At 47.7% G+C, this 14,808-nt stretch overlaps 1 protein-coding gene across 1 annotated transcript; it reads left to right on the top strand.

Annotated features, from left to right (window-relative positions):
- Positions 1-3,087: 3,087 nt before the first annotated feature.
- LOC101775300 (IAA-amino acid hydrolase ILR1-like 2) lies at positions 3,088-7,007 on the top strand. The gene is made up of 3 exons (XM_004969644.2): positions 3,088-3,536; positions 4,141-4,266; positions 5,804-7,007. The coding sequence occupies exons 1-3, from the start codon at positions 3,138-3,140 to the stop codon at positions 6,653-6,655; spliced, it is 1,377 nt and encodes a 458-aa protein (XP_004969701.1). The 5' UTR covers positions 3,088-3,137; the 3' UTR covers positions 6,656-7,007.
- The last annotated feature ends 7,801 nt before the right edge of the window (positions 7,008-14,808 follow it).

The raw sequence follows: 14,808 nt of genomic DNA, 5'->3' as shown, positions 1-14,808 counted from the left end.
TTTAAATAGGCTTAAAAGAGTCGTCTCGCCGTTTAGCCTCCACTTATGTAATGAGTTTTGTAAATAGCCTACGTTTAATACTCCTAATTAGTATCTAACACGTGCTTAAAATATTTTAAGTAAAAGTAACCTAAGCCAAAATATCAAGTTGCTCGTCCTTTCCTGGCGCTCGGTTACATCAAATTGATGGACGAGACGCCGCCGAACAGGGAATAGGAGGCCGCCGTACCTTGTTCAGATCGCGCACAGGCACAGCCTAATGCATGCGCTCCTCATGTTAGGCCTAGCTCCCAATTTGGGATAGGCAAAATTAGCATTTTGCCATAAATGCGTAACTGTAGCGTTTCGTTTGTATTTGTGAATTATTGTCAAAATATTGACTAATTAGGCTCAAAAGATTCATCTCGCAAAGTATAACAAAACTGTGCAATTAGTTTTTGATTTCGTCTACATTTAGTACTCCATGCATGTACCGCAAGTTTGATGTGATGGGGAATCTTCTTTTTGCATAGTGTCAAAGTTGAGAGTTTGGAGGGAAGTAAACATAACCTTACACGCAGTCATCACAGCACGACACGATGCGCAGCACGTAGGGACTCTGAGTGAACTGGCAGTGGCTCTTGTTAAGAACGGCCCTGAATCAACGATGCCGACTGGGGCGTGTTTGATACAACCCTCAAGTTTCTCAAGTTTACTACATGTCACATTAGATGTTTAGGAGTATTAAATACAATCTAATTACAAAATTAATTATACAGATGGAGTCTAATTCACGAGACGAATCTATTAAGCCTAATTAGTTCATGATTTGACAATATGGTGCTACAGTAACTATTTGCTAATGATGGATTAATTAGGTTTAATAGATTCATCTCGCGAATTAGTACAGGGGTTCTGCAGTTAGTTTTATAATTAGCTCATATTTAGTCCTCCTAATTAGCATCCGAACATCCGATGTGACTCTCCTAAAGTTTAGTACCTCGCATCCAAACATCCGATGGTGTTACAGTGTGCGAGCAAATCCAAGGGTCGGAGATATCGTTCTGGCCTGGTGCGCTGTTTCTGTTTGCACGTGGAAAATGGAGGAGGAATGGGGGCGTCCTGTGCACGCCTGGTGCCTATGCCGAAGATCGGGCAGGCAGCGAGATAAATGTATCTTGGTGGCTGGTGACCGGTGGCCCTCATGTCCTGACTCCTGATGTACTATAACGCTGGAGCAGCTGAAAATAATGGCCTGGTCTAGTCTTTACTACTTTTGTAGTTTGTACTGTGGATATGACCCAAAGCTATTCTGCGCACTACTGCTACCATTTGCCATGCGTTCCTCATGTTGCACTATTTTTGCATTGTGTACGTCCTTGGATCTTGGCTTTGAACGACTCCATGACTTTGTGACCTGGCCTGGTTAGGTCGCGTTCTGTTCAGGACGCGTTTGGTTGCCTGCATCAGTCCTCAGCCAGGCTCTGCCGGTGCGAGAACACACGTTCGTTTGGTTTGCGTATCTGCTCGACTAAGCTCCGCGCGTGCATGAAACCCCTCGCAGTCAGGTTCTGGAGGAACGCAGAAATCGGTTGTTTCTGCCGGGCCAGGCTCGCGTGGTGCGGGTAATTAGCCATCTAATGACATTATTAATGTATTATTAGCACATATTAAATGATATTAACATATTTCGATTAATACTAAGGAGTAATAAGATAACCTAATGGCTATAAGATAATAGTTTCTTGTAATAATATCGTTACGATGATTATTTATATATTTTCATCTTATGCAATCCGTCTTCGTACGAGTAACTAAACAGGTTCTCGGGATAGCCTGGCTACCAAACACCATGCTCCTGCATGCATTGAGCTTGGCTCTGAAGAGCCTAGCTGGCTGGTGCGAGCCAGGCTAGACTCCTCACGGCAACCAAATAGTCCCTTGGTCTTTATTACTTGACCACAAGGTGCAGTGCATATGGATTGCATTTCCACAAGGTGCAGTGCATATGGATTGCATTTCTGGTGAAGCGTATTGTCGCGCATGCGCATTTCATGAATACCGGCCAGTTTTTGTTGGCCAACAGTTTCGTGTGTGGAACTGATGGTACTATAGGTTGAGGTGATTTAAGACAGCACAAGAATATTGCAGCCCGCGAAGTCCATGTCGGAAGCTTGGTGAAGTCTTGATATGAGAGTGACAGTGACGAGGTGCATTTCCCGTCTCTTTCCTCACCTGATTGAACTCAAACTCGCTTCTAATCAAACGTTCCGTGGTCATAATATTAGTTAATCCGACACCTCACCATGGACACGTGGTGGACATTTGGTTGTTGCATAACACTCTCATTTTTATAGCTTACCTATATCTGGGTATATTATGAGTGTTTTATCTCTGATAGTAGTTGGATTGCCGCATTTTTCGCGGGCTGCTTTGACGCACTCGGCGATTACCAACTTGGTATGTACTACAACTACGACCTAGTGACCTACCGGACCGAATGCTTAAAGTGCTCTAGTACATAGGAAAACGTCCTCGTGAAAAGGAAAAAAACATAGGAAAACGTCAAGAATGTCTCGATAGCTTTGTCAATAAATCACATGCAGAATTGAATGAAGCCACGCTGCCAATAATCCCACGCGAGCAGCGAGCTGCTGCCCGGTTCAGCCTGAACTTTTCAACTCGAACGCCGTGTGACATAGAGGTCAAAAGGAGGCGCATTTCCTTAAACCTGCCACACAAGTCGCAGCCCCTCCAGCCACGAATAGCGCCCGATCGGCCACAACCTCCGTCGTGCGCCGGTGCACGGCACGACTGGTTCGTGACTAGCTAGGCTCGGTTCCCTCGTCAGGCCGCAACGACTTCTACCAATGGCAATATGCCCCCGGCACGCCACGGCCGTTCCTCTACGGACACGTGCTCGAGCTGAATCCAGCGAGGCCGTGCTCTCACGTTGGCCACGTGCGCCGGCGATCCCACGGCTCCTGAGACAGGGAAGGCAAAGGCAGCGCAAAACAGGGCCATACAGCGCACACGTCGCGCGCGGCGCCGGAGACGCGTGTATAAAACCCACCACAAGCGCGCGGGCGCCGCCTGCGCCACAAGCACCACCCCGCACCGTGCCGCGCGGCCTTTGTCCCATCCCGCTCCCGCCCCCGATGGCCGCGCCCGCGCCGAGGCCGAGGCCGTGGCCACCGCGCGCGGCCTCACGCGCCGCCCTGCTCGCTCTCGTCGCTGTCGCCGCCGCCGTCGCGTGGCTCGGCGCCTCGGCGGCGTCCGCGGCGGGCGGCGCCGGCAGCAGCAGCAGCGACGTGCTGCGGCGGGCGCAGCGCCCGGAGTTCGCGGCGTGGATGGCCGACGTCAGGCGGGCCATCCACGAGCGGCCCGAGCTGGCGTTCCAGGAGCACGAGACGAGCGCGCTGGTCCGGAGGGAGCTCCACGCCATGGGCGTCGCGTACAGGTACCCCGTCGCCGGCACGGGCGTCGTCGCGGCCGTCGGCACCGGGGGACCGCCGTTCGTCGCGCTGCGCGCCGACATGGACGCGCTCCCGCTCCAGGTCTCGAACTTCTTTCTTCAGACTGTTTTTCTCGTCTTCGTTTTGGAATTTGATCGATTTAGGAGTCTTGTGGTGTGAAAGTGAAACGAAGATGAACAGCGCGCCAAGGTTTCATCCCATGACTTCCCGCTGCAAATTGGACGATAGCTTCAGGCGCCTAGGGAGGACGATATCTGTGATGTGCAGTGCCGTTCGAGCTGCTGGAAAAGCCTACTAGAATACCACTAGGTTTCATCTCGAAAGGAGGAATAGAAAAGGAAGAAATGCCGCTAGAAATCGAGCTATGCAAAAGCCATGCCTACGGCCGAAGTGTCTTTTCGTGGTGTAAAGTGCAAAGTCAAGCAAGCTAACATCATCTTGATCTTTGAATATACACTTTGGGGGAAGCGAAGTACAACCGGACAACCGGTAAGGTTTATCCAAACAGGAAGCAGGCCTGTATCCGGACACATGCAGTGTTAACCTCAGCAAGTTGACTCATCAACTCTCTTTTTGCTCCAAAGCTGCACACCATACACTACTTGCATTGCGTTCCCCTAATCAAAATCAAACTTTAACCCCCATGGCCTCTAAACTAAACCTGTTTTCGATTTCTGTGGACCAGGAGGAGGTGGAGTGGGAGCACAAGAGCAAGGAGGCGAGGAAGATGCACGCCTGCGGCCACGATGCGCACACCGCAATGCTGCTCGGCGCCGCCAAGATCCTCCATGAGCGCCGCCACGAGCTGCAGGTTCACTGTCGTCTCCCGCTCTTCAGCCTGTTCGCTTCAGCTTATCAGCCGGCTTATCAGCCACCGAGCAGTATTTTTTTCTCACAACAAATCAGCCGTTTCAACTTTTCAGCCGGCTTATCCTCCCAACGGCATCATATAATATTTGTTTCTCATTTGTCGTCGAGTAGACGAGTAAACTGTGCGCGCGTCACCATCTAACAGGTTGCTGGATTTCGAGTCGCCTGATTTGAAATTTCTTGAACTGTCACGTTGCGCGGTTGCATATAGTCCGCGCAATTATTTATTTCATTCAGGAAACAGTTTGGTGCCAAGTCATTTTCGCCCTTGATGCTTCAGATGTCCATGCTCCTCCTCAAATTAAGCTATCGAGTTGAACCTGCCAATTGCCAACATAATTCCCCTCAACATCTTTCTTTGTGGTGTCCTCCTTTTGTTTTATTTTTTTTAGAAAATGTGGTAATTTGGCGCTGGGATTTGGTTTTGTCTCGTCACTGCTTAGACTTTATTGCTTGGAAACAGTCGTTTTTAGTTAATATACTGGCAGTTGATGGGACGAAAGAAAATGGAATATAATGGACAAGCTATTGGAGTGAGCACACGCGTGTTATGCCTGGTCTGATTTATTATCTGAAAAAAGGTGCACGTCAGTATTGTAACAAGAAACTAAGGCCAGTTCCAACCTCCCACCTCAGCTGGTTTCCATAGCATTAAATATGGTGTCATGTGGGAAGAGAGTTAATGAGGAGAGAGATAAAAATATGGAGAAACCAAGTTTCATGCAAGATATGATGTTGACGCGATCTCCAACGAAGAATAAGAGAAATGAGAGAAAATTTATTACGATCTCACATGAAGAAATCATAGGTTGGAGTGATTTTGGCAAGATTAACACTACCTATAGACACCATGAGTTTTGGAATTAGCCTAAAGATATTTTCCACGAGACAACGCCAGACGTCTTTCTCTACAATACTGGCCTGTGTCCCATGTTGTCCATTACATTCTTTCTCAACGAAGACGTACATGTTTGGCAGTCCATGGATCAAACCGTAGCGAGGCTTTTGTTTTCTTGCGGATTTCGAACTATTCCGGAGATGTCGTGATCTGGTCGAGCAAGTGGGCGTTCGTCATGTATTTATGATTGTTTTTCCTTGAATGCTAGACGTTTTCATATAGTACACGCCTAATTGACTCCGATTTGATAGAACTGTCTCTTCTGATGGGGCACTGTTCAACTAGCTCTTGGACTGAAGAAGAGTCCTTTCTTTTTCTATTGAAAACTAGGCTTCGCAACATGTAATAATGGACGCGAAGAAGAAGTGTTACTGATAGAGCACGTGGTTTATAGTTGAAGGCAGAGTTCAAGTTCCTCTCGCCTTTTTAAAGTCAGAAGATCTGTTGCTCCTTTCATTTAGTTCTGTCGTTGTTGTCGTTGAGAATTTTCCTACGGATAGTTGCAAGAATCTTCGGACTGGAGTTCACAGTGTGCAAGAGAAGGCGATAATAATAGCCAGTGCTCTAATTTTTTGTGCAGGGCACGGTGGTCCTCCTCTTCCAGCCAGGAGAGGAGGTGGGCATTGGCGCCAAGAAGATGGTGGAGGCCGGCGCCGTGGACAACGTCGAGGCCATCTTCGGGTTCCACGTCACCGTGATGCTCCCCACCGGCGTGGTGGGCTCCAGGGCCGGCCCGCTGCTGGCCGGGTGCGGGTTCTTCGAGGCGGTGATCACCGGGGTGGGCGGGCACGCCGCGATCCCCCACAGCTCCGTCGACCCCGTCGTGGCCGCCTCCAGCGTCGTCCTAAGCCTGCAGAGCCTCGTCTCGCGGGAGGCCGACCCGCTGGACTCGCAGGTGGTGACCGTGACGAGGTTCCGCGGCGGCGGCGCGTTCAACGTGATCCCGGACTCCGTCACCATCGGCGGCACGTTCCGGTGCTTCTCCGCCGAGGGGTTCACGCGGCTGAAGCGGCGGATCGAGGAGGTGGTCGTGGCGCAGGCCGCGGTGCACCGGTGCGCGGCGTCCGTGGACTTCGGCGTGGGGGGCAGCCCGCTGCTCCCCCCGACCGTAAACACCCCGTCGCTGCACGCGCACTTCGAGGCCGTCGCCGCGGAGACGGTGGGCGCGGGCAACGTCCGCGGCGCCATGGAGCCGTGCATGGGGAGCGAGGACTTCGCCGCCTTCTCCGAGGCCGTGCCCGCGTCCCACTTCTACTTCGTCGGGATAGGGAACGAGGAGGTCGGGTCCGTGCACGCCGCGCACTCGCCGCACTTCCTCATCGACGACGACGCGCTCCCCTACGGCGCCGCGATGCACGCCAACCTCGCCACGGGGTACCTGCGGCGCCGCGCGGCGTCCAGCGGCCCCGAGGACTCCCACGACGAGCTGTAGCCCTCTAGTCTGTACTGCGCGGCCTGTCGCGACCTCGGAGCGGCCACGGCGCCGGCAGCGTATAGGCCTCTCGGTCGCGCGCACGGCGCACCCAAGGCAGCTCGATGAGCTCAACAAGGCCCAAGTCGCAGGCGGCGCCTGCCATCGTCGAGTACTTGCCACGCATTGGGGTGCTGGGATTCAATTCGGCATTCAGATGTAGTCATGTAGCCTGACTGATCTGCTGCTCAGTACGTGGGCTGTAAAGCTGCTTGTGGTCAAACTCAGCACATCCACAGTTTGGAAGATTGCACGGAATCGAATGAAACGAAACAAGTGAAACTGCAGGGGCTAAATGCCACTGGAGACACCATATCTGACCAAGCCACTAACACAGCAAATGCTGATATAAAATATCTGAATCATTACAGAAGATGGTCCGCACAAGAATGTAGAAAACGCATCAAACTTGTACAATAACAGAGCTCCTAAACACATGTAGGAATGGGGGAGGGAAAAGGGCACATGAGGCAGTCGATCATGCAAGAACAGCAACACCACGCGCACGCGGTGGCCTCGAACTCAGCGGCGCAGGCCGCCGAAGAGGAGCGCCACGGCGGGACAGAGGAGGGCGGCGGCGAGCGAGGAGGAGACGGCGGCGGCACCGGACGTGGGGCTCGGCGCGGGCTCGTCGGCGGCCATGGCGACCCCCGCGAGGGAGGACGCGGCGAGCACAGCGACGACGACGGCGCGGCGCAAGGCCTTGGACGCCATTTCGCTTACAGCAAACGTCTGCAGGCTTTGCTCCGTGCACGCTGGAAAGCAAGAAACCGAGAGAGAGAGAGAGCGCGCGAGGGAGGAGGTGTCGTACTGGTGTGTGGTAGGGAGATGAACGGCGCCTGTTATTTATAGCTGATGAAAGGACCGTGAGGCTGGAGCCGGAACCACCACGTTCGCAGCCTGGCTGGCCTGGCCTGGCATGCCTGCGTCCCCGAGACAGCTCACGATCAACGGCCGGTAGGCCCCTGCATGCGGGCACGCATGGCCTAGTAGCTGCATGTTCAGTGTTCATCGATGACATGCGTGTTCATCAGTTCATGTATCTGCAGGTGCAGACTGCGGAGCACTGTGTGTTTACTAGTACTAGCTGCTAATGCGTTTGACACTGCCACAGCACACCAGTACAGAACGCCAGAACGGTCGACGGACAAGTTCAGATGCAGGCGCTGCTGCATCCATCACGTACGTGAAACGGTGAACGGGTGAGCCGAGCCCTTGTCAAGAAAACTTGGAATTTCTATTGCTTTGTTTCCAACAGGCATTCTGCCAAAAAAAAAAAAAGGCGTAGCCCGTAGCGAGGTGACTTTGATTGGAAAAACTATGGGAGCCAAGAGCCAACGGAAAGGCGATCGGGTCCGCGCGCACCACATGCCACCTCGCCAAGTCGCCATACCGTTCCCCATTGCGGTGAGCCGGTGACAGTGAGTGGGCCTCGTATCTCACGGCGTGTCCTCGTGTTGGATTCCATCGTTTTCCTTCCGATCGTCGTCACCGCCAGCGCCGTGCACGAAGGCGACAGGCCGGCGAAGGTTTTGAGAGCCGGGCGATGGTTCTCATGGATCGTGTCTGTGGCGGCCGTACCTGTTCCTTAGCTGAATGCCAACTTGCCTTTCAGAAAGCGGCTCGGCGTGTCGTTGCTACCGAGACGATTTTGGGCTGAGCTGAGCTTGCAACTGCCCAAATTATCTCACCTAAATCGGATAATCATTCATCGATCGACCCAACTTAATTAGTTCCTGGCATGCGCCTGGACCATCACTCAAGAACAACCCGCATACCGCTTTTTAATCATAGCAACCATTACATATGAGAGTAAATTTTTAAACCTTGTTTACAAGTCTTGATCATCTTACAAAAATTCATAAATTATAATTACATATAAGCAACTAGAACATGAGAGTTTCACCGATTAAAATGAGGTTCTTAACCAACTAAGATTTAGCTTAGGTCTAAGTGACTATCCTAACATGTTTTTCTTAGATTGAGAGTTAAAACGCAGCGGAGATATAAACTAATAATGTGCAACAATGATGTTCTTGCCCATAAGACACCACCAGCACAAGGTTAGAGCGATATCCACCATTCATCCACATTGCCGGCTCTGATGGAATGAACGTGGCAATCACTCACAAGAAGAAAACCTGCAAAACAACTTAACGGCAGCACCGTAAGTACATTGCGTACTTGCAGGACTTATCCATAATACTACACATTTAGTGGATGCACGAGGCTTGTCAAGTTTTAACATTAGACCATAAAATGCTAGCATAATTTCTCAAGTGAATAAGCAAAATACATGGCATCTACTTTCTCTATCAAGCACCAATACAATTGCATAAGTAGTAAAGTGAGCATGTAGTCATGAGCCCAATCTTCCATAAGCTCTTCACAAAACTCTAAGTCCAAGTACATGAGCGTGCTCTTTGACTGGGAGCGCGACTATTGCAATAGATTATAACCCTGCATGGGTGTACAACTTTTTCCACACGAGGCGCAAAACCAACGACTATACCCTTGGCCTAGGATAAGTGTTGATTCATGCCCCTGACCGTTCACATACCCACACCCGGCTATGAACGAATGGCTGGAAATGTATAGATGCACCGGATACGGCCGATCACACATCATCACATCTCGCGCCGAATCCAGTCAAAATAAGGTGCGACTTATGCTACTTCGCTTACCATTCCCATATTAAGTATGTGGTTTGTACGGAATGGTGCTCAAGTATCACAGCAATAACGACCGGGTCTTAACCAACTCAAGCAAGCCTATGCCACTTGGATTCCACTTTCAACATGGCCCTAACACACTTGCTCAAGTCTCGAATCATCATTCATGTTGCTCATATTTTATGCTTTCTCAACTACTCAAGTATAAATAAGCAAACATCCAAATTCTCACGAGTGGTGGTGACATTGCCACCTCTCGACTTCTACCGAGAACTAAGCATGGCGAAACAAATATATTGAAGTTTCTAGCATCCATATTTTCTCTAAATAAGTTGAGGTAATTCCAAGAGTTCTAGTAGGATCTACACATTGCATATGTCTAGATTGAGCTAAGCCCATGCACAACCATTAATAAATAATAGCTTTTACATTTAGAAAATAGAGTTGAGATACATAGGTGTCTGCCTGAGATTGATGCTCCAAAAACGCAACACTCCAAGACGTCGTTCTCTAAGAAAAAGATATGAATGCATGAATTAGAAAAGATGCTATGAATACACATGCGTACGAGATTCAATGACTCATAAGAAGTAAAGGCTAAGATGATTTCAGGTCATCAAGCAAGCAATCAAAGGTTAGAAGTAGGGCACACAAGCACAACATAGAGAGAAGGCACTAAAATAATAGGCCATACACGTGCATATAATTAAGACAAGTGGTAGTATAAGAAGGATATTAACACTAGTTGTGCTACTTGTTGAGTTGCCATATGAACTATCATATAATTAAATTGTCACAACATAAAGCATCAATTGGAATATTTCTTGATTCTTATAAAAATTAAATAATTGACAATATTAAATAATTGATAATGCTCAAGTAAGCTAGCTAGTAACACTAGTTAACTAACATTAGACAATTCAAGAATTAATTATAAGATGTAGCACCACATCTGAAATAGGAGTAAAAATATAACTTTCTAAATGAGAACTTACACTTACTAAGGCAAGCATTATTATTCTAGTAGTTTATAACATGGAGGTTTCTAATCACAAAGGCATAGCACATTTATTTAGGAAATTGCAAAGTATATGAATACATGAAGTATGAGTGTTACTCATGTTATACGGTATATAAGAGTCCACCGAGGCTAACAAAACTAATTCTTAATTTTGGAACACATATGTACTTATTATGCATTTTACTAATTAACTAGGTTTAAGCAAACATAGTTACAACTGTCTACACATGATTTATACAAACAAACGCTTCTACTAGATGATAAATGTCATTTGGAAACTACTAAAGTTGGTTTCATAATTTTTAAACTAATAGATGATTAACTATGCAAACAACAAGATAAGCATATATTTAATTAAACTAGAGATTAAAGTACTAATTTTTAGAGCAAACATATTTTTAATTGTTAGTAAACATCACAACGAAACTAGTAGAATTTGTTTCTTAATATTTAGAGCATTAGAGAATTAGTCATGTTTTTAACATCTCATACATAACAATACAAATCTTAGGATATTATGAGTGCATAGAAGAATGTCAATTATTTTTATCATACAACTACACCAATTCAAAGCATCTATGATAGAACATTTAAATCCAATTCAAAACCAGGATATATTCACGTTTTCCCTCGATGGCAGAACTGTAAATAACTCGTCAAGTTCCCAAAAATGGCATTGCCGGTGATTCCGACGACCGATTGCAGTGCGGTTTGATCCTAGAGCTTCCTTAGGTGATGGAGATTAAGTTTTAGATCATAGCAACAACATGCATGGAGGTTTGGATGACATGCAACATCAATGGAGATAAGATTCCATGAAGGTTAATGGAAGAGCTTCCAATGAAGGAGAGAGGAGGAGGAAACCATAGGGGAACCTTACCAAGGATGAGGAAGGACGATTTAGAGAGCCACAAGTTGGAGTAGAGCGACGATGGAGGAGATCGGGCTTGGACTTGCGTCACTAGAGTTGAAGAAAAAGAACTCGAAGAATAGCTTGTTGCATGCTAATTCTTGCGTGGGGAAGGTCGACGTGGAGGAGGGGGAGCTCGTCCCTAGCCTGGCCAAGGCTTGGCCAGCCAGCTCCTACCTGGGGCGATGGTGGAGGTGAGCAGCAGGAGGAGTGGCAGAAGCTCAAGGAAGAAACGAGAGTGAGGGAGAGAGAAAACAGGAGGGGGAGCCTCAGAGGTTTTGTGGGAAGGGTGCGGACGGCGTCAGGTGCCTGGCGGACAGGCTGAAGCCACGTGGTATAGAAAACGGCTAGCGCATCATGGAGAAAACGGCGTCAGACGAACAGAACCAGGGGAATCGACACCTACGGAGATTTTTGGAACTACGGAGTTTTCCGGAAAAAGTTACGCAGTTTCCGCAACTCTCCCAGAAAAGAGAAAACTTCGGAGAATCCGCAAAAATCTTCAGATACTCCGCAAAAACCTGCGGAAATTCCGCAAAACTTGCAAAAACTCCGCACAAAACATCAACAATAGGTATTCAAAGAGTTTTGGATGAATTTATAAATATTAAAGGAAGAAGATGCTGCCGAGACCGAAACGAAACCCATGGAACTGATTAAACATAGCGATTCAAATTAGACCATCTAGAGATCTCCCAAAATCGTGAAATAAATCAAGGAGATAAATCAAGGGCGATCCATTTTGCTCATAGCTGGCATCATAGCTATTGCAGGTTTGAAATGAAAATTCTTCCCGAAAGGGTACTTTTGAGTCTTAGGGTAAGTTGTTTGGCCTCAAGATGGTCTCTAAAGATCAGGGAACAAATTACCTAAATTCAAGTTTGGAGAAGTACTAATTTATCAAGCCATCCCATAGTATAGGTTCTATAGTAGAAATCTATGTTGCTTCACAAGGTACATGCTAAAATTCAAGTTTTTAATTTAATTTCAAGTCCAATGGTAAATCAATTGAGCTCAAAAGATGCAATGGTGCTAGAGATGATGCACATGTATACTCCATGACATGATTAACTATTTTGGATTGTTACAACTTGAACGCCAAATTATAACACCCAGCAATCCTGGATGGGGACAGTAGGTTTGCCCTGCTGATGATTTGCTTATCGACTGACTACTGACTTTGGAACAACCAAACAAAGGTAAGCAATTGTCAAGCAGAAGCAGGAGTAATGAGTGACCTGAACCGCTCCAGGAATCTCACACCGCAGCACAGGGCCCCCAACTAACAGTGGATATGTGGTGGAGTGTCCTGGCAAAGTGGAGGATCGGCCACTTGACAGCGCAAATGGGATGTTGATCACTGGGTTGATTAGCTGATCGTGGGAGCAGTTCAACACTTCAACTGTCAGCCAGTCAATCAGTCCGGCAATAAGAGGCTGGTGCACTAGGGAACAAGAAATGTCAGCTAACACATAACTGTCACTGAAGAACAGATTTACTTGAAGCCACGATTGATATCATTACTACCAGTGGTGAAGCGAAATGATACTCCTATATGCCATAGCTAGTTTGGCACTGAGGATGAGTGAGTCCTTGCTGAAGGAGTAAGGTTCAGAGGAAGAAAGCAACACCTGTGTTCTTGAGCTGCTGTTAGGTCGCTGGAAAGTGCAAACTACAACCGAGGTCATAATTTTTCAGATCACAATTAGTATGTTAAGTTTTTGCGAACCGTGTGGCATGGACTGATGGACTATTTGCAGGTCTTTTTATCGGGTCCCCTTCATGAGTTTGAGGTATAATAAAGTCTCGTTTGGCATGGCTCTTGCTGCTGTAAAAATGACTTTAGCTCTGGCTTCTCTGTTAAAGTGACTTTTTCTAGTTCTAGCTTGTGTTGTTAGAAAAATGTTAGGTAGAACGACTTCTCATAGTTTTTAGATTGGAAAGGAGATGTCGAATGTCCATAGTACCCTCATCTTTTTTTCTTCCTCTTTTCTTTTTTTTCTCCTATTTTCCTTTTTTTTCTTTCCTTTCTTATTTCTATTTCCTTCTCCCCTTCTTTTCTTTTTTTTCCCTCCTTTCTTCTTTTCTTTTTTCCCCTCCTTTCTTTCTCTCTCCCCGGTTTCTTTCTTCGGCGATGCTGCAGTCCTCCTTCCTTTTCTCTCTCCGATTTCTCCCTAGTGCTATGTTTGACCTAGCCCATGGGTACATGCGTCTTTACGTGAAGTAAGGTAAGGATGAGCCGCAAGAAGCTAAAAAACTGACTTGCCCCAGTAGTACAAGCCGATGTCCATATTTTGCAGGGCTTATGCCTAGAAGCCGGTTTGAGCGACACCTTTGGCACGGCTTCCCATAAGCTGTACATAAGCCGTGCCAAAGGGCACCTAATTGCGCGCTAAGGAACCTCATTTCATCTCACATTGAAATTCTTGGCGCACTAATGGTCCCAAGTCCACTCCTCGGATTCTCATTTTATATAATTTTTCTTATTTGAAATTTTCTACTTTGGAAACTTTTTCAAAGAAGATCTTTTAAGTAGGAATTCATAGTTAAGATTTTTCATCAGACCATCATTCCGCCACACTGCGCACTGGACACGTCGACGAGGAATTCCCTGAAAGCTCAGATTGCTTGCGAATGAGTTAAACCATCCATGAAACGATTAAAGTACTGGTACATATTCGCCAATCATATGATGCCCCCGACCTAATACTCCGGGAGCACACAGCCACTCACTTGATGGTATCGTATTCGCCGGTCCAATACTAGCTCGTCACTTGTCAGTTTATTGCGTAGTACCTTGTACGGTCGTAAGCCTTTATCTGCATCGTTTATTGACTATCAAGTTTCAGCCTTTTTCAGGTCGCCCTCGTGTGGAAAACAAGTACGCTGATGAGCATTTCATGCTGGTCCTGATACGACGGGCATCCAATTCCCTCACCACTCACACATATTAATCCGCATTTGAGTTCCGGATTTGTGGTATATAAGTGCTGCTACAAGCGCGCTACGTCCTGCCCGTATCTCTGCACACTAAGGGCCTGTTTGGGACTGCTCCGCTCCAAAAAAAATAGCTCCACTCCAGCTTCATCTTGCCAAACGCCTCCAGCTCCAACTATACCAACTCCAAAAAAAATGTGGATCTGGGGGGCAACTCCAAGATTTTCCTGGAGCTCCTCAAAGGGTGCTCTCAAAAAACAACTTTTATAACCCCTCTTGGAGTTGGGTAGAAATTACCCACCAATGCCACCCTTTACAGTACCGTTGAGAAAGAAAAAAAAAACAACCGTGGCTCCTGTTCTTCCCGCGACTCCTGTTCTTCCCGCGACTCCTGTTCTTCCCGTGGCTCCTACCGCCCGTACAGCTTCCGTCGCCGGCGTCGAGCGGCCGTTCCACCCGTCGCCGCCCATGGCCGACGGTGCGGAAACAGTTGCCGTGTAGGACTTGGAGGATGCCGGCGTCACCTCAACCTCCTGCTCCGCAACATGATGGCTGCACACAAGACTCATGGTAC

Source organism: Setaria italica, chromosome V (assembly GCF_000263155.2).
Source record: "Setaria italica strain Yugu1 chromosome V, Setaria_italica_v2.0, whole genome shotgun sequence".
In the NCBI taxonomy this organism is placed as follows: domain Eukaryota; kingdom Viridiplantae; phylum Streptophyta; class Magnoliopsida; order Poales; family Poaceae; genus Setaria; species Setaria italica.
This window is presented reverse-complemented; position numbering and strand designations above follow the sequence as displayed.

Excerpts from the sequence above, each read along its gene's own strand:
- LOC101775300 (XM_004969644.2), top strand. The coding sequence starts at position 3,138 with ATGGCCGCGCCCGCGCCGAGGCCGAGGCCGTGGCCACCGCGCGCGGCC. Across the intron at positions 3,537-4,140 it reads TGGACGCGCTCCCGCTCCAG|GAGGAGGTGGAGTGGGAGCA; the intron begins GTCTCGAACTTC and ends TCTGTGGACCAG. Across the intron at positions 4,267-5,803 it reads AGCGCCGCCACGAGCTGCAG|GGCACGGTGGTCCTCCTCTT; the intron begins GTTCACTGTCGT and ends TTTTTTGTGCAG.